This window comes from Electrona antarctica (genome assembly GCF_951216825.1).
Source record: "Electrona antarctica genome assembly, chromosome: 21".
In the NCBI taxonomy this organism is placed as follows: domain Eukaryota; kingdom Metazoa; phylum Chordata; class Actinopteri; order Myctophiformes; family Myctophidae; genus Electrona; species Electrona antarctica.
Genome location: NC_136802.1, coordinates 24,233,881 through 24,253,421, shown reverse-complemented (window position 1 = coordinate 24,253,421; position 19,541 = coordinate 24,233,881). Strand labels below are relative to the sequence as shown.

General features: G+C 42.1%; 3 protein-coding genes across 4 annotated transcripts in view; all 3 read left to right on the top strand.

Moving 5' to 3' along the window:
* The window catches only part of LOC306913870 (EH domain-binding protein 1-like protein 1), a 115,128-nt gene that overhangs the window by 33,157 nt on the left and 62,430 nt on the right, over positions 1 to 19,541 (top strand). The window lies entirely within an intron of this gene.
* Positions 963 to 10,401, top strand: taf6l (TAF6-like RNA polymerase II, p300/CBP-associated factor (PCAF)-associated factor). 2 transcript variants are annotated; one of them, XM_079490685.1, is made up of 12 exons: positions 963 to 1,100; positions 2,279 to 2,430; positions 2,795 to 2,881; positions 4,025 to 4,175; positions 4,665 to 4,715; positions 4,817 to 4,911; positions 5,297 to 5,371; positions 5,738 to 5,958; positions 6,351 to 6,483; positions 6,919 to 7,047; positions 8,548 to 9,044; positions 9,523 to 10,401. In XM_079490685.1, exons 2-12 carry the CDS (start codon positions 2,284 to 2,286, stop codon positions 9,869 to 9,871), a joined length of 1,935 nt encoding a protein of 644 aa, XP_079346811.1. In that variant the 5' UTR covers positions 963 to 1,100; positions 2,279 to 2,283; the 3' UTR covers positions 9,872 to 10,401. The 2 variants fall into 2 exon arrangements, with proteins under 2 accessions (XP_079346811.1, XP_079346812.1); XM_079490686.1 differs by having other exon boundaries at positions 1,027 to 1,107; positions 2,284 to 2,430.
* kcnk7 (potassium channel, subfamily K, member 7) lies at positions 10,595 to 12,545 on the top strand (the record flags this gene model as incomplete). The annotated part of the gene is made up of 3 exons (XM_079490564.1): positions 10,595 to 10,931; positions 11,321 to 11,716; positions 12,178 to 12,545. The coding sequence occupies 3 exons, from the start codon at positions 10,595 to 10,597 to the stop codon at positions 12,543 to 12,545; spliced, it is 1,101 nt and encodes a 366-aa protein (XP_079346690.1).

Below are 19,541 nucleotides of genomic sequence, written 5' to 3'. Positions count from 1 at the left end.
GCTGGATGTAGGCTAGTTCAAGCACTAGGGCTATACAGTGGAGCTGTCAGGACATCTCCCATATGTGCACTACTACAGGTGGAGATGAGGGAAATGCCTTAAGGATTAGTAGACCTATGGGACATTATTGGACACATTAAAGGACCCCTTTTCAACCTACCTTCATATAATTGGTCCTCAATGTTCATGATAAAATACAATTTATTTTCTTCCCCCTACTCATTCTGTCTCATAGGAGGGCAGTGGGCAGTTCAGAAATGCGTCCACCAGTGACATCATTGATAGGGAATCCAAGCTAACAGAAACGGCAAGCTTCCTATTCCTGAAAAGTTGCAATACGATAATATAAATCTGATTTAAAAAAAAATGCTGAATGATGTCACTTGGTTGACGTGATTCTGAACTGCCCACAGCCCTCCTAGTCCTATGAGACACAGACTGAGTAGAATAAAATGGTATTTTATCATGAATGTTAGTGAGGACCAATAATATGAATATATAAGTTGAAAAGTGAAGTGGTCCTGGGGCATAATACTCACCCAGTGAGGGTTGGGTTCTGTAGCCATGCTAGGAACATGGAAGGACCCATAATTTTGGCTTTGGATGGGTGTGGTATGATTTGGTAGAAACAATTGAAGTGAATATAGCAGATTAGTTCCACAGTATTGTCACTACTCACATATATTATGCTATTATAGTGGCCACTTCAGGGATCACTACTGTAGTGATCCCTGAAGTGGCCCCATGATTATATGCAACACCAAAGGTAGACTTATATTTATATTAAGGGGTGAAGTTGAGTTGGGAGGTGGGAGTTGAAGAAATCACCTTTAAAAAGATAATTAGTGCAGCAGCAGATGATATGCGAGGAGAGAGTCACGGTGTTTTGATGTATAAGAAACTCAAAACTGATTTGTGGGATAGATTGTAAAGGTACTGAAGTCAACAGAAGGGGGCGGCAATGCAACTATACTAAGGATGCCAGCCGCCATAAAACCTCACAAAGAAGAACATGAGCATTGAGCTCTGCTGTAAGGGTGATGATGTGTAAATAAATAGTAAACTAAAAACGCACACGTATCAGCTGGTCCTCTGGGGAGGTAATGTGTTTAACCTATTATTTATGCACACACTTTTATATGATCATCATCTGTATTAAAGGTTTTGGTATTGTATCATGTTGAATGAGTAGTGGCAGCAGTCCACCGATGGGGATCAGACTAGTATCTGGAATGCAATGCAACGTGAAGTTAATTCAGGCTACTTTCTGGACGTTTGCAAGGTTTTACATTAAACTTCACTTATTTATGTATTTGAATGTATTAACAGACAATGCCTTTATCTTTTCTTGGTGATCTATGATGATAAGAAAGGTTTTCCTTCCTGCTCTTAATGCTTTTGTTTTTGATTGTCTGATTACTATTTGTGTGTTGTTTTATCATTGACTGGCTGTTCTTTCTGACCTGTGAAGCACTTTGGTACAATGTGAGTTGTTTTTAAATGTGCTGTTTATACGTTTGACTTGTATTTCATATATTTAAGTTAGATGAATATAGAACTAGATAAAGTGCCCCTCGGGGCACAGGTCTCCACCAGGGCAGGTCAGGTTAGGTTGTGGCCTCCTGGTGGCGCTATAATAGGCCAATGTGAAAAGAGAGCCATTTCTTCTTACGCCTTGGATGGCAATTTGATGATTTGAGGCATTTTGTCAGTCTGTGAAAGATTTCACGTAAATTGTACACTGCTTTCATGATTTGAGGGTTTTTGTTAAAAACGGGCCAATCCTGCAAACTTTGAAAGCCAATGTTAGCCAATTCGGATGGAATATGAAATATCAGACAGATCCATCTTGAACACATGACTATAGAGATAGTGTGTAACGATTTGTGGGATTTTTGGACAGAATCTGGAGGAGTAATATCCAAAAATGTGTTTTTCAAAAGTCTGCTTCCTGGTGTTGCTATAACAGTCCGTTCTGGAAAATTTGGGGCAGAGGTTCATCGTTGGCATCCAGGGAGTGTGTGTACAAAATTTGGCATTGACTGGGTTAACGGTGCCGGAGATTAGCTGTAGACGGACACACACACACACGGACGGAGTGCAAAACATACTCCCCATTGCCTTAGTCGAGTCATTGTGCTTGCTGAAGTTCAGTGAGCAGTTGTAGGCGCTCACAATGAGTGTCTAACCGTTGCATGTTTATTTCTGTAATTTTAGTTTATGTTGGCTCTAAAAAGTAACACCCCCTATAACGTGGTATCTAATCTATTGTGTACAGTTGAGATGGCGGACAAAGAGGAGCGACGCTTCGCAGAGGTTCCCCGGGAGTCTGTCAAGCTGATGGCTGAGAGTGCAGGTGTGGAGCTGGGCGACGAGGTGGCTGCTTTGCTCGCTGAAGATGTCTGCTATCGACTCAGGGAAGCAACACAGGTAGCCTAATATAGTGTCAGTTACAGTAGTTTTACACACAGAATATATTGAAATAGTCATAGCATGTTGCTCTAAAACAGTTTTTAATGTTGAGAATAAAGAGGTTAGTAAATGATAAATAAAAATCGGAGCAGCTAATATATTCAGCCGCAATCTGCTACTATGGATGGAGTGAGTCGCACCCTGATTTATTGAACAATTAAAGGGTCGACATGCAGGCTGCTTTACTTGGACAGGTGCATCAATGGATGAGATGTTTTGTTTAAAACAGATCAAACTGTCTTTTCCCCTTAGTAATAAATGAGCCATAACACTTAATAACAGTGTTCTGTAGTTGATTTGTGTCTGTGTTGAACTTACACAGAGCAGCTCTCAGTTCATGAGACACGCAAAGAGGAGGAAGCTGATGGTGGAGGACTTCAACAGAGCTCTGCGCTGGAGCAATGTGGAGGTGAGACACAGACCGTTAGTAGCCGGCTAGCCGCAAGCAACTCTTAGATGATATTTTTAATATCTAGAGTTGCAGAAAAGTCAGATCTATTTGTATTTAAAGGGGAATACCACTCATTTTCAACATTTTACTATTTCATATACCTTATAATAAAAAAGTCCCCCCATTCTGTGTTGCCTAGAACTGGAGGTCTGAAAAAGATCTGTAACATTATGAAGTACATCTTTATGACATCATCAAGATGTACTTCATAATGTTCAGACTTTTTTTCAGACCTCCAGTTCTAGGCAACACAGAATGGGGGGACTTTTTTATTATTTCCACACAACTATAAGGTATATTTATGACATAGTAAAATGTTGAAAATTAGTGGTATTCCCCTTTTTAACAACGTTAAATTCACTAACATTGCAGCTTGGATTATCCTCTTTATCTGCCATGCCAAGATTTTGTTTCATTAAAAATCCACCATTAGACATGTTATGAGCTACTTTATGTGAATACATTCCGTGCAGATGAGTATTTTTGCATTGGAAGCGCTCGTTTTCAATAATGCAACGTCCTGCTGCCTCCTGCATTATGTGCAAATTTGAAACGTGTGGTACACACACACTACACAGGTGGTATCTGTCAATTTATTGTAGCTCATAAGCTCATAACATGTCCATGCTGGATTTATATGAAACAAAAACTTGGCAGGTACAAAGTTGATAATTCAAGTTTTCCATACAGCTGCAATGTTGGTGATTTTAACGTTGTTTAATATAATCAGATCATACTTTTCTATTTGGATATATGGGCTTATTGGGCTGTCTGTCAAGGGTTGATATTGCAACTCTAGATGACAGATCTTGAAAATGACATCTAAGAGTTGCTTACGTCTAAGTAGTTAGTACACCTGACCTGACACAGCGCAACCCTATAACACTCAGATAGACCAGTAGTTCGCATCTGAGTTGGCACTGGCACCTGAACATGGCCATTATGAAAACACCATTATATTTTTGCTCATATAGTGTATTGCTCTATTTAACATGTTTTCAACATTCACGGCCACCTGGTTAAATGTCTTGCAACCAGCTTGACGATGACTTGCTTCTCCATATTTGGAAATCCTATTTATTATATTTTTTTCGTTACCAGGCTATTTCGGGCTATGGGGGCCAAGATGCCCTTCCATTTCGCTCTATAAAGGAAGGTGAGCTTTTCTTTGTAGAGGATCGTGACATCAACCTCGTTGAGCTGGCACTGGCTACCAATATTCCCAAGGGCTGTGCAGAGACCATGGTGCGAGGTATGTCTCACCACACCATGCATTGCATGCTGAGAAATAACACAATGACACAATGCCTGCTTTCTTGCTTGGATCAATGGGGTCCCACTGCGCTTTTCATGTGAATACACAGATGGGTAATCTCAAGTAAGCAGCAGGCAATCTACGCCCAAATCATTGTCATGCGAGTTACGTGGGTAAAGTTAACCGTGATCCAGCTCTTGTTGCAGGCGGGCATGTGCGTGAAACGAGTTATACTGAAGTGCGCCCTTTTGTCGATCCGCCTGTCACATTGCCCACACCTCCCTACATGCCTGCTCGCCTCTCATTGAAAATGAATTACTAGGCGCATCAGTCGCTTCCCGTGTGAAAAGCCCCCCTTATGTATTTTGAGGTGACGTTCAAAATAATTGAGTGCATCTGGCAGCTAATGTACAGTATGTAGATGCAGATGATGTAGATGATGTATAATTGTGTATCAATGGTAACTTAGCTTTCTTTCCATGTCAGTAAATGTGTCCTACCTGGATGGTAAAGGCAACCTAGAACCCCAGGGAACAGGTAAGAACCATACTGGGGTTAGCAAGTGATAGTAGCTGATTCCATGCCATTTCAGTGCTTGCCATTGAATCTTTTAAACAATTGTTGTCTGCATTCCACAGTTCCTAGTGCAGTGCAGTCCCTCTCAGATGACCTGCTCAAGTATTACCAGCAGATAACACGTGCTATTCTAGGAGAGGACCCACATCTCATGAAGGTAGGTCTTAAACCTATAGTTTCTGCTCCGTTGTATGATGTGTGACTGAGTCGCGTGCTGAAAATGCAGACCTACATGCTAAGAACATAGGTTGGCCTGTGACACCATTGTACTATTTTTATTTGATCAAAAATTATATTTCATCAATAAATGTATTTATCACAGATTAATCAAAAATAAACGAAGAAATGATGTACACTACAGAATCAATTTAGGAAAGTAATTGTTAGGTGCAGCCCTCTGATCTCGTATTTCAGGTAGTTTACACATAACATAATGTAACAGTCGGTTTAGGAGGCTGTATGGGGAGAAATGGTGCCTTGGAAACTGCATTGGTCTGTTTCATGTTTCGGTTGGTTAGTTAATTCTTGCATGTGTGTTTCAGGTTGCCTTGTTGGATCTCCAGTCCAACCCAAAGATCGCTGCTCTCCTGCCATACTTTGTTTATGTCATCAGTGGAGTAAGTTTTATTTATTTTTCTTGTTTTTTCTTGTTGCTGCTGCAATCTTTGCTTTAGAAACTAGAAAGACAGGAAACTGAGGTCAGAGAGAAGGGAAACATGCAAGACATGATGGGAATCAGATTCAAATATATATATATATATATATATATATATGCGCACAAGCTCGGATTCAAATCATATTCAAGCTCACAGCGCGTCACTTTGTGGCATTCTGCATACTATTGCTATTTTGTATTATATATATATATTTAAGTATTCGAAAAATCTTGAATAATTTTGAATTACGTAGTTTGAGAACTGCTGATTTTGAACTCATGTGTAGATCGATTAAAACAAAAATCTATACACTACTCTGATCTGCAGGTGAAGTCCGTAAGTCACGATCTAGAGCAGCTGAACAGGCTCCTTCACATGGTGAAGAGTCTGGTGCAGAACCCCTACCTGTATCTGGGCTCCTACGTGCGCAGCCTGGTCTCCAGTGTCATGTACTGCATCTTGGAGCCGCTGGCTGCCTCCATCAACCCCCTCAATGACCACTGGACCCTGAGGGACTACGCTGCCCTCCTGCTCAGCCACATCTTCTGGTATTAAGCTCCTCTCATATACCACCACATATTGCTTTGCTTGTATTGCCCTGAAGAATTGTCTTGGGGTCAAAAAATGTCCATCTTGTCATGTTCCCACTGAATGTCACATTGATGCAATGAAGTAATATTTTGAATATTTTCTGATTATTGAAATGATCAGATGTCAATAAAACATGTTACAGGGGAACCAGCATTAAGAGTAAAATAAAAATACATAGAGGGATTTAATTTCCTTCACACTTGTGAAAATAATGTTTTTAATGTCACTACATATTGTATCCATCATATTGTAAAATATTATTGTCAAGCCCAAATTGACGGCTATTGTTCTAGTGTTGTTCTTTTTGGCACGAAAGCCACCAAATCCGTATTTGTTTTCACCTTGCCAGGACTCACGGGGACCTGGTGAGTGGTCTGTATCACCAGATCCTCCTGTCTCTCCAAAAGGTTCTGTCTGACCCAGTCCGCCCGCTCTGCTCCCACTACGGTGCTGTGGTGGGCCTACACGCCCTGGGATGGAAGGTAGTACAGTACACTGACTCTCTTCTTCACCCATGTTTTACTGTCTCTCCCCATGTTCCACACTGGCAGTTTTGCATTGGCCATGAAGACGGGAAAATATACTGTATATTACATAAAAGTAATACTTTGTTTATTATTAGTGTCATTGCAATATCAACACATTGCAGAGGGCTGCCTGCAATACGTACTGTTAAGTATTGACGATGCTATCAATCTACTCTGCAATGTATGAGACCAATCGGACAAACTGTAAATGGAGCAAAAATAAGTGTTTTACACCAGTGGTATAGTTACACAAGATATTACGTGATTATGTATGTTCATTGAACCATATTCTAATACAAGTTCAATTACACCTAATTGGGTTTTTTCCTATATCATGCAGACCTACATCTGACATAATTCTAGTAATAGTTTGTGTATGTTTATTTGCAGGCTGTTGAAAGAGTTTTGTATCCACATCTACCAGCTTACTGGGCTAACCTACAGGCCGTGCTAGATGACTACTCTGTGTCCAACGCTCAGGTCAAAGCAGATGGACACAAGGTCTATGGAGCCATCCTGGTGAGTACTGCTGTAGGCTTGAGAGGTATGCGTCATATGGGGCGGCTGTGGCTCAGGAGGTAGAGCAGGTCGTCCAATGATCCATGGGTTGGCGGTTCGAATCCCGGCTCCTCCTGTCTACATGTCGAAGTGTCCTTGGGCAAGACACTGAACCCCAAATTGCTCCCGATGTGCTGGTTGGTACCTTGCATGGCTTCCGCCGCAATCGGTGTATGAATGTGTGTGTGAATGGGTGAATGTAATGCACAATCTATGTAAAGCGCCTTGGATAAAGGCGCTATATAAATGCACCATTTACCATTTTATTTATACACATTTTGCAGTTTAATATAACGGCATATGAAGACACCGTTGTATTACACTTAAACTCAGTCAAAATACTACCAAACAACGGCAGAAACATTTTTTGTATTAATCCTGTTTGTATCAAATGCTGTATCCCCACTACTCTCAGTTGACCCTGTTCTCAGCTTGACTCTCAAACAGCCCTCTGGTGGCACCTACTGTGTACTACAATAACAATACATGACCATATTACACATGTCTCACCTTTATAGAAAGCAGAGTGGTGTTATTGAAGATCACATCATTGGGATTTAAAAAAAAACCTGGTATACCGTAATACCGCCCAATACTGCTTTATGCTCCTCTAGCAGCTACTGAAAATACCATCACATGCATTGTAGAGCAGAGTTTCTCTGGTGGTGCTGCAGTATACTTTAATACTATTTGGAATTTATCATAATCACTTCAGTTTAACCATTACCCTATACTTGAGATGCTTGGTGTCACTCTTTTTCCGTGCTCTACAGGGTGAGAACAAAACAGTTAAAATATGTGCAACAACAAGAAACGTGCTGTCAACATCACATAAAACAAACGGATCAAGACACAAACACCAAGTGTGGTTAAAAGCCATGGAATAAAAGTGTGTTTTTAGAAGGGTTTTAAAAGACTAAATAGAGTTGGCACTTTTTATATGGAGGGGAAGGCTGTTCCACAGTCTAGGAGCAGCAGCAGCAAAGGCCTTTCTAAGTAAGGAGGTCTTTCTCCTCCTTACTCCTCAGGTTGATTTCGGGAACCTCTAAGAGCAATTGGTTGGCTGACCTCAGTGCCCTTTTGTGGTGTGTAGGGCTCCAAAAGTTCTGACCGATATAAAGGGTCCACTTCCTGGATTTATAGGTGAATAAAAGTATCTTAAATTATATTTAAGACCAAACATCCCATAATATGACATAAATGTATGGTGCCATAAAGTACAATGTCATTCAGGGGTGCCGTGGATGAACAATTGTTTTACAGGGGTGCCCTCACTGCCCTGAGCCAAAAAAGTTTCACAACCACTGCTGTAGACACAGGCCTAATCACAACATCATGGGGTCTAATCCCGCTCATGGCCTGTATTGTTCGTCATAATTTACTAGCCCTGTTCAGTAAAGCAAGAAATGACTTGGGGGAAAATGTATAAACATTGCAATGTATGTGACTGTTTCGTGGCAGGTGGCAGTGGAGCGTCTGCTGAAGATGAAAGCATTGTCTCTGTCCCAGTCAGAGGAGGGATCATTCAGTGGTCTGCCAGGCTCTGGACTCGGTGCAATGGGCTACAGGGTGAGCTCCCCTGGCCTCAGCCCCCCTCCAGAACCCCTGTCGGAGGCCGCCCTGGGAATCGCCAGCCACCTCCAGGCCGGCGGTGCTGGCTGTCCCTGGGAGGAGTGGACGCCGGTCCCCCTGCCGGCCATGTACTGTGAGCTCTACTCCTTCTTCGGAGACAGCCTGGCTGTCCGCTTCAGCACAGGACCAGAGTTTGGAGGCTGTCTGCCCTGCGTCGCGTCCCAGGCCAATGACACGAGGAAGGAACCCCCCGGCCCTGCTACCAACTCCGACACCACCCGGAAGATGCCCCAGTTGACGGCTAACCTCAACATCAGCCCCAGGCAGGATGGAAGTCCTCGCACAGAGCCAGCTCCACCCAGCCTGGCTGCTACGGCCCCAGGGAGGTACAGTAAAGCAACCTGTTCTTTAGTTTCCTCAATCCTCATAGATGATGGCATATTTTGATATCTTAAGTCTTTTATTGTGCAAGCATGTTGATATGCTTTGAGTGCATGTTTATTTATGTTTATAATCAGAATCAGTTTGATTCCTGCAAATTCCATTGCAAACTTGCAAAGGATCATGGGATTGTCAGCAGCACAGAGCAAGTGCTTAAAAACAGTTTAGGTCAGGTCAATTTTATTCGAATGAGAAATTAATTGTAACAAGTGATTCTGCAATTTGGTCACACAAGAAGAATTAAATTGTTATATTTTGAGGTCACAGATTAAATATCGGGAGCATAAGCGACCAAAATGCAGTTTGTGGTTCAGCAATGTGGGAACTTTTGGGAAGAAGCTGTCTGTGCGCCTGATGGTCTGGACTGGAGTCTCTTCCCAGGCGGGGACAGCTAGCTTTCAACATCTTATGCTTTTCTTTTAGGTCTGTGGCTCGCTCTTCCTCCTCTTCTTCCTCTGCCCAACGTTCAAGATCATCATCCTCTCGCTCTGGCCAGCGGGCAGCAGGTCCATCCCGCGATGTCTTCCCTAAAGCCCGTAGCTTCACCTCCCCACAGTCCGGCCTGCCCGTGTTCACCTTCCTTATCGGTGGGAGGCAGATGGGCCGGCGTTGCACAGGGCGACGTCCTTTTCAGACCAATTTTGCTCCGACTCCGCCCCTGTCTTCTGTCCCGCCCCGTGCCTACGCCCACAAACTACCAGTCATTGGCAGGGTGGGCAAGCCTGTAAGACGCTGGGCGTGTTCCCACTATTCCCTTCACTTACCCCTCTGAAAGAATTGATCTGGAGAAACATGACAGACTTTAAACCAGTGTTTTTCCACAGCAGCAATAATGCTAGCTACAGAAGAGTGATATTAGAAGGTGCATTATTAAACATGCATATAAAGATACCTCAACTAGCACTGTAACTGGCATATGAGTCTGTATTCTGTGTTCTGGATACTGTGTGCACAAGTAAACATAGCCAATATGTTATCCAAGTACAATGGACCCCGACTTGTTGGGGTCCCCTCTCCTCACCCAGAACTCTACAAAGGAGACAGATGTCACCTGTTGGAGAAACTTGAGCCCAAATGAAGCAGTCTTGTAAATATGCAGTGGTGGTGGAATGGACACGGTCTTATTGGAGGGATAGTTTTTTGTTAGTTTTTCTCTTAAAGAGGGACTGTACTGCACCTAAGGACACCATTTCGGATGCCTCCGAGAAATAATATTTTGATATTTTATACAAATAACTGTCTATTTCATAGAATACAAAACCGTTTAATTCCTTGCCTATTAAAACAAAATCCATTATTTGACTGATGGCAGTTTTTCTAATGTTTATTTGCTGTGTGTGTGTGTGGTGAGTGTGTGCGTGCGTGTGTGTGTGTGTGTTTACCGGCCTCTACCTCGTTTAAATATTTACAATTTGACTAGCTCATGCGATCCTTGAGCATTGGGTTACAGCCTGTGGATGCCTGGCCTCCACAGAGCAGAGCGGCCAAAACAACGATGGGCCAGGGTCTGGCGGCCTTGCGGGGCTTATGCCGTGCCAATGCGTTTGGTTGTCTGGTCGCGGGCTACGTCCTCTTCATCATCCTGGGAGGCCTGGTATTCACCACCATCGAGATGCCAGTGGAGCGGGCCCTCAGAGTTCAGGTCACGGAGCTCCGGGCGGCCTTCCTGCGAGAGTGTCCCTGCGTGGAGGAGAGCAGGCTGGACGAGCTGCTCAGGAAAGCCCTGGACACTGACGAGAGGGACGTGGCTGTACTGAAAGCCAACAGCGATGAACGCCACTACGATTTCACCTCGTCCCTGTACTTTGTCATCGTCACTCTGTCCACCACAGGTGAGCAGATGTGTGATGAGGAAATGTATCACCAAGAGGCAGGAACATAGACTATTAATAAGAAGGTCTTACCAACTATACCAGTTCCAGCTCATATTGATATGACAGTGATGATGATGTTCATTGATTAAAGTGAGTGAAAGAGAGATAATTCTTCATTATTTTCCACGGTATGACATGTTCTATTAAAAAACAGTTAGGCGATTCATTCTGTTGAAATATTATAAAAAAGGCCCATGGAGTAATACTCTGATACTTGATTTCTATCAAACATCTCTTTTTTAATATATTTTTTGTAACGCTTTTTTTTTCACCCGGTACCAAATTTGTATATCAACAGCATGTTTCCTCCCACGCGCCATTAACATGTTTCTTCGTCTCTTCGCCAGGTTATGACTTCTTCACCCCGATATCCGAGGGGGCCAAGCTGTTCTGTATTTTCTACTGCGCACTGGGCATCCCCCTCACGTTGTTCCTCCTCTCCCTGCTGTGTGACCTCCTCCTGCCCATTGTCACGCACGGCCCCGTCCACCACCTCCACACCCACTGGGGCGTGCCCTACGGCCGCGCGGCCCTGCTGCACGCCGGCCTCCTCCTGGTGGCGGACGTCGCCCTGCTCCTCATGCTGCCTGCCCTCGTGTTCTCCTTCGTGGAGCCAGAGTGGAGCTTCCTGGACGCTCTCTTCTTCTGCTTCGTCACGCTGAGCACCATCGGCCAGGGAGGCTACTCCCTGGGGAGGACGTGGGACCAAGGCGCCAGGGAGACGCTCAAGCTCCTCACCACCTGTAAGACAAGAATATGCGCCCAGTGTCACTCACCTAAGCACACACTCGTAGATGAAATAAAGGTGCTATTCAAAGAAAGTTCTTTCTTATATTGCTCAAGCACAACCTGTCATTTTTCTACGATTATTATTATTAGGTGTGCACGCTTATGAAATTATGACCGATATCCGATCTCTGATTATTTGCAGGGTCATATGCTCATATCTGCCGATACTGATTCTGACCGATTCCGATATTATACGGATTATTCTGCCTTCAAACATTAGAAATACACAAAACAAAAGCGACTGACCGCCATTGACAGTCACATTATTATTGCGTCATCCAGTACCGATATGACACATTTATGGCTGATATGACCGATTTTGATATGCTACTGATTATATCGTGCATCACTAGTTATTATCAATGGAAATTGAAATCCTGCTATGTCAGAATATTTTGGGTTTTCCACTCTACAGGCTACCTGATGATAGGTCTGGTAGTGGTCATGCTGTTCAGGGAGACGGCCATGGAGCTCCGTGAGGTCCAGGCTCTTTTCCGTCTGTTCGCTGGCCCGCATGAGTTTGAGCTGAAAGGCACTCGACTACACGAAATGGTCGGAGGATGGATCCCAGAGGAGGAAACACAATACTCTCTCCCCATCTCCACAATCTTCTCCTTTCCCCTGGCCCCCTCACTCCCCTCTCCTGGCGAGCCGACTCCCCCAGTGCTCCAAACAGTGCTGACCTCCGGGTCCACTCCCACCACCATCATCACCACAACCTCAGACAGTACCTCAGACCCCGAAACACAAACCCCTGTTCCTTCACTAACGTCCAACTCTTGAATAGTAAGTACTTGTTGGACTGAGATCCTTACATGGGCTACTGTAATAGGTATTACCTCTAATAAAAGAGAGGTTATGTTTATGATCTGTAATAGCTACAAATGACCACTAGGGGTCACAGCAAACTACAGTACAGGACAATGTCCTGTCCATTCGTAGCAAGTATATGGTCAGCGAAAGGTGTGTACTTCTGTATATATTTTGTTTTTCATCAGATTTGATCTTCACATTTGTCAGATACTGTAAGAGCTGTGATTGTACAATACATTTCACTGGCTTACTATGTCTTCCATGCCATGGCATAGTTAGTGAAGATAAAGAACTGTGATATAGCCTGTGGTATGTAGCAAACCAGGTCCTTATGCCTGCTCACAAGAAAAGGAGTGGTATTATCCTTTACTTTGTTGAAGGTTACTTGACACATTCCCCTGTTGATTAGAAGAGAAAATGTTAGTACTTGCGTTGCTTCAACAATCAAATAAAAGCTAACATCATACCATCATACCATGTATTTAAAACCATGCAGTATCAGAAAAAAGCCAGAAGCATAAAATATGTGACAGTCAAAATGTTAAGCTAAATTACATTACATAACTTTAAACATGGGTTTCCGGAAGGCATTTAAAATGAAGGAATTTAAATTGTGTAAAACAATCAGAGATCAGTGATCACTGTCCATCATTGTTGTTACTCTGATAGTGACAGAGTTGGATTATAGGACTGAATCCCATGGAGTTCTGCTCGTTCATCCAACAGCCAAGGCCTCCAAAAACCCTTGTCAGAGTCTCAGACGTTTCTTGTCATATAAATGGCTTTTCTTTAAGCCTTAATAAGCCTGCAACAGCGCATGGACAGAGGCCTATTCTTTGCTATTCTGTGATCTCCAGCTATGGCTGTGTTTGTAAAGCGGGAGAGACAGAGCAGGCCTCTCATGACTCAAGAGATTGTGCCCAGTACTACTGGCAGCCCTGTTCACTCCCTAAAGACACACACACACACTCTCTCTGAATCAGTCTTAGTCACACTGTGGTAGTTTTGGTTTGTGTGTTCACTGAGATTTTTTGGTTGGATCCATACTTAAGTCACACAACATGTATTAATGTAAATACTAAATGTATTAATAATGACAGTGTGTGACCACTAGTACTACATGATTCTCGGTTATTGTATTTGTAGCTGAACGTGAGTTTTAAAATGGTCTTTCTTCTATGTTTATAATCATAATCATTCAATAAGATTTGTTGAGTTCTACTGTGTGGTGAGAACGAATATCCTTAGCTGATCTGAAGTCGATGTCTTTCAGTGAGTTCTCCTACTGTATGCCAGGTTTATAAACTGTAATGTGAAACTTCAATGGATGGCCCACCTGTCATCATTTTTTTGAAATGTATGATATGTGCCCCAGAAAATGACAAATCATTCTGACGTATCCATTGACAATATAGTTTTGTCCTAAGCTGAGTCACTGGCTTCAGGCTTGTGGGCCGATTGTCCTGTGTGAGCGTGACCCTGTCAGGACGTGGCAGATGACCACGGCAGCCTTGTGATCTGTTGTCGGCATGGGCCTGTTTGGCATGTCGGACTGCCACCCACAGAGCCAGCTGCACAATAATGTCACACTGACAGAATTGGGGTTTCCCAGGTCACATGATTATTGCCACCACGTGTTGTGGGATGTGAAGCTACGGATGAGCAGTATGTTTGTATTTGGCTTATGCTGCGTTATGAAACGATAATTGTTTCTTACATTTTATTGCATTTGCATCGAGTTGGTCGGATAGGCGGTTGTCCAAAACCACCCATCGGACTACTATGCCCATACAGTATATATATGGGAACGATTGACTCGGCATGCATCTTGCAAAGGAATGCCCAAGGGAGTGATGCAGCAAAGTGGGAATTGAAGTCGGTACCCTGATGTCATCAATATGATGTCATAGTGCTGACTTCATAGACAGGCAGGGACTCCATATTTGGGCAGGAAATCGTTCCCAACTTGCATCATTCCCGAGAAGTCATATAAATGGTGAAGGGTTATCGTGTAGAGCAAAATGGCAACTGTGAATATGACAATTTCAGTATTCAAATAAAAGTAATAGGACTTATTTTATCACCCATTTCTTTATTTTATTTATACATTTATACAACATTTAGACAGTAACTCAATGTAGGTATGGAAGCAACATGAAGCATGTCTGGAGTCTCTTAATTCCATTCCAAAGGCCATAGGTAGACACAAGGATAATTTTAGATGCTATACCATGGGCTTAGTATGCAGAACATGATCATCCACATGTGTTGTGTGTGTATCATATACACTCCATTCTCATGTGTTTGTAGACTTTGTGCATGACTTTGTGCACTTTGTGCATGACTTTGTGCATGATGTCAGCAAGGTTTTTTCATTTGTATTCATTTCTTTGTGGTCATGCATTCAGATAAAGCGTGTAAAATAAAACGATTTTAATAATAGTCGTTTGTTCAGACTGGCTAATACCAGAGTCCATACAATTCAGGATCACACACAGGAACATCGTTCAGTTATTCTGAAAATATACACTAACTTTATATTGCAATGTACAAACATTTAGTAAAACAAAAGGTACACACAGAAATACATACAGTAGCTAAAGTATGAAAATGTAGGCCTAGCTATTGCATGTAGATATGTCATGTCCTCCAGGTGGAATACAACTTTAATTTGACCTTGTAATATAAATTGAAACTATATAATAGGAAAAGTATGCAGTATCATGAAGCCAATGCAGAGCCTATACAAAGGTGGACAAATGGCCACTGTTATGATATATACACTGCCTTTCAGGTAAGGTTTGCGAAAGCCATTGCATTGTGTTTAGATATAGGCATATTGTTATTTACTCATTGGCCTTTATTTATTTTTTACAGTGTGCCTCTGTGCACTCACTGAGTGTCAGTCTGCCTTTGCTTCTGAGGGACAGGTGTCAGGTGTTGGCTATATTTGTCAAGGTCACGGCTGGGGACTTTGGAAACGGTGGTGCAGACCACTGCTATGTCTTTGATGTATCCACTTAATAATTCTCCTGTAAACATAACTCATTTTAACAATGTCATTGTTCATCTCAACATTAAATATTCTCTGTGATTAAGAAGCAGTAATCAAATCAGACCATGTAATCATGTACATAATGATTTATTTAAATTAGTAGCTTTACAAAATATATTTTGGGTTCTTTTCTGCCGTTATTTGATTGAGTAAACTGACAGTAGTAGACTGACAGGAAATGGGGAGGGAGAGATGGGGAGTGACACGCAGCAATGGTCACCAGGATCGGGACTCGAACCCGCGACACGCTGTCATGCCTAAAATGTAATGTCCGGACGTCTTCTATGCAAGCCATCTGGGCCTACATCATGATTTATAATGTGACAAGACATGCATGCTCCCTTAGAAATAGGGTGAGAAGTTCAGTCACACAAGAGATACTCGGAGTAGAGTCGATTAATTTCTCCGTTATAACATTTCAAATATATATACTTTATAATGGAGAAGAAATGATTAACCTAATGTGATTAAAAACTTTAGAATCCCATTTTTAACTGGAGTTTTTTAAGTTTTATGGGTATTTAATGACTGTATTTACTGGAGACTGATTTGCCTCAGCTCGGTACTGGAATACGACAAGGGAGCAGCCACAAAAACAGTGGCATTGTCCCTTTAAGCATTGATTGGCTTTCCTTTGGCTTCACCATTATGAGTCTGGGTAGACAGATCCTTTGGGCACCCTTATGACTAAAACCTATTCATTCTCTTGCCACCTCAGCACAAACAAACCTTTTAGATGTCTGCCTTGTTATGTAAGGCTGCTTTTCTTGGCTAGCATTTTGTCTCAGTCTTCTATGGTAGTTAGCTGAAGGGACACAATTTGTCCCATGTGCCATTTCCTCCTGTCTATCCTGTGAGTCAGGTGGTACATCATCATACGTCAAAACAGGATGCTCACCAACTGGTGGGCTTCTTGCAGACAGGAAGTAGATTATTTAGGAAATTGTCAACCTCAGAGTTACCTCTGAGTCGTAAATCATTTTGTTACTCTCGTGTCAGGAGAAACAATGCGTTTTTGTCGTGTACATGGAGGAAGGAATGCAATGGCTAGAGTAATAGTATGTGCTCCTCTTTGACAAATGGCTCTCTCTGCTTAAAATTTATTTTGAATTGTGTGTGTGTGTGTGTGTGTGTGTGTGTGTGTGTGTGTGTGTGTGTGTGTGTGTGTGTGTGTGTGTGTGTGTGTGTGTGTGTGTGTGTGTGTGTGTGTGTGTGTGTGTGTGTGTGTGTGTGTGTGTGTGTGTGTGTGTGTGTGTGTGACATAGACATGATTGATATCACAGGCTGGTATATCAGGCTGTATCACGTCATGTGCTTCTGAATCCACATTGTTGCCATGCCATTCCCATGTTTGTCAGGCAGAGTTTTCAATCTACTTACTGATTACTTCCTCCTATGATGATAAACTCTAATTCAATATCATAATCTGATTACTAGTTGGCTGTGGCTTATTTCCCTCCTAATTATGTAAATAAGATAATTGATGTAATGGCTAACATATAATCCTTGCAAGTATCCTTGCATTCATGCTCTCAAAATCAAAATGCCAGTTCTTTGAAATGCATGTAAAAGTGTCTTAATTGATAAGGTTTTTCTTCCACAAGTGTAAAAAAGGCAACATATACATATAGACTTAGAGAAGGCCTACGCTACAGTATTACTGTTCAATAAAGTGATCTTGATACAACAGACATACATTTCCAAATTAAGTTGTGCCAGTGGTTACAGTGGGACCAGGAAATACAACTCCCAGAATAGTTCCTCGGATAAACATAAGCTCACCATAATAGAGCTTTGGCAAAAGACCAGCTAAAAAAAGGCTGCCATTCCCCTGTGTATTGACATCGCATCATTCTTTCTTATGTCTTCCTTTATTTTTACCCACCCAAATACAGCTGTTTCCCAGCGTTTAAATGGCTGAGCAAATTATATCAGAAAACTGGAGGACCCTAAGGAATGGGCTGGGAGCTGGACACATCATACGCTCGGGGAACTAGACTGGAGTACATTGTAGTATTGTACTATATTATAGTACAATACACCCCTGACAGATTTATGAATTAGGAGTGGACTGTTTATCAACCAACTTACGTTATTACCAAGTTATGGCCATGCAAGCAAGTCCTAAAGAACATAAAAATCATACAGAAAATCATAAACCAATATATAAATCATTAATTTGTGCTTTGGCTTTGTGTTTAATCAACAGGCTGAGTGAATGTCCTATATGAAAACAGGCATTTCCTTCCTGGTTTTTAAATCTTGGAGCAACCTGGTGCCTACTCATTACCTATGTAATATTTGTTCCATATGAGCCAATGTGAGGTCCACCGTGATAAGGAGGAAGTGTTAAGCTTCTATACGCTCTGGGCTCTATTTTCATCCATGCTAAACCCCTTATCCCTAAACTACTTTGCCTTTTTTACTATTTTGAAAAACATTTTTGAATAGTTAAAATAGCCACTCTACAAGCTCACAACATGTCGATGTAGATCGGCTAGTTGAACTATGCAAAGAAAAATCGAAATGGTAAAAAAGTCTAAGTAGTTTAGGGATAAGGGGTTTAGCATGGACGAAAATAGAACCCTCAGTCTCGATCTGGAACAATCTCCCAGCCAATCTCACAAAACACTGACATACAAAAACGCATGCACCTTTTCAGAGCTGAAATTATTTGCATCTTTTAGCTGCACTTCATACGTTGACGCCATAGACCGTCACCTACTTACATTTATACATAAAATGTTCTGTCACTTTGTGTATTGTGAACCTGGCCACATTTTATAACACAGAACACACTTGTTTGTGAAACACTGGATTTCTTTGTGGTATGAAATCTGCTTTGTATAAAATTAGATTGACCGATTGATTTCCTGGGATGAATGTTGTGAATGAGGACATTATGCCTGGAAACTTGCCCGTTGCTCTACTTTGACCTGAGGCAACACAGTACCCACAACAGCACATTATTAGAAACCAAAGTGCATTGGCCCAATCTTGCTATGCTACTTGAACAAAAATGAATATAGGCCTATTCACTTGGCTTCAGTTATAGGCCTACAGATATTAAATCCAGTCACATTATTAGCCTCACATGTAGGTGAATAACAGTTTATTTCAGTTGTCAGAGCTCACTGGTTATATTCCCAGCTGCTGCATGTTGGCCACTGATTATAAATAGACAGGGTGGGCTAAACTGGAAAATTCCCTGTGACCAAGCTAGGGACACACATTAGCTGACTTGAAATGAAGGGGTTTGTGCAAGTTGTTCAAAGCTAAACGTTACTCGAGTAAAACTTTCTCAGTAACTCACAGGTAATTTTTATTTTGTATTCACCTGTTGAATATGTCATCATAATTTAATGGGGATTTTCATAATAACTATTTGGCCTCCATTTAAAGAGTATTTGTATGGGCGTTTCTAATTGCTAGGACTACTGCCTACATCCTTTGCATTGCAGTAGCAACGGCCATCTGCTCAGTCAAATGCAAGCATGGTGAAAACCACAAACAACTACTACAGCAGATTGCTGTGTACAGGCCATATCTTGTCTACTAATTATATTAGCTACTTCCTCAAGTTCCTCAGCCAGTTCCCCTACAAGAGAAGCATCACACCATTTGTGTATGTCAGTCAGACTTTCAGTAGTTTAGATCCCATAGACTGAGGGACAGGGACAGTGGCTCTTTTGTTAATGTAACTCATACATAACTTTTTGTTATATGTAAGTGTATATTCAGAGCCGGCCCTCCCATCAGGCAGAACAGGCAGTTGCCTGGGGCATCATGAGGGGAGGGGGGGGCATCCACCAAGCAAAAACAAACAAACAGTGCTTTAGAACACAAGGGGGCCATGGTCATTGTTCAAGGGGGCATTACGAAAAATCCTGCCTAGGGCACCAAATTGCTCA

Bases quoted from the DNA above. Each gene is read 5' to 3' on its own strand.
- taf6l (XM_079490685.1), top strand. From the start codon at position 2,284: ATGGCGGACAAAGAGGAGCGACGCTTCGCAGAGGTTCCCCGGGAGTCT. The intron at 2,431-2,794 runs GTAGCCTAATAT...GAACTTACACAG, and splicing joins GACTCAGGGAAGCAACACAG to AGCAGCTCTCAGTTCATGAG. The intron at 9,045-9,522 runs GTACAGTAAAGC...CTTTTCTTTTAG, and splicing joins GCTGCTACGGCCCCAGGGAG to GTCTGTGGCTCGCTCTTCCT.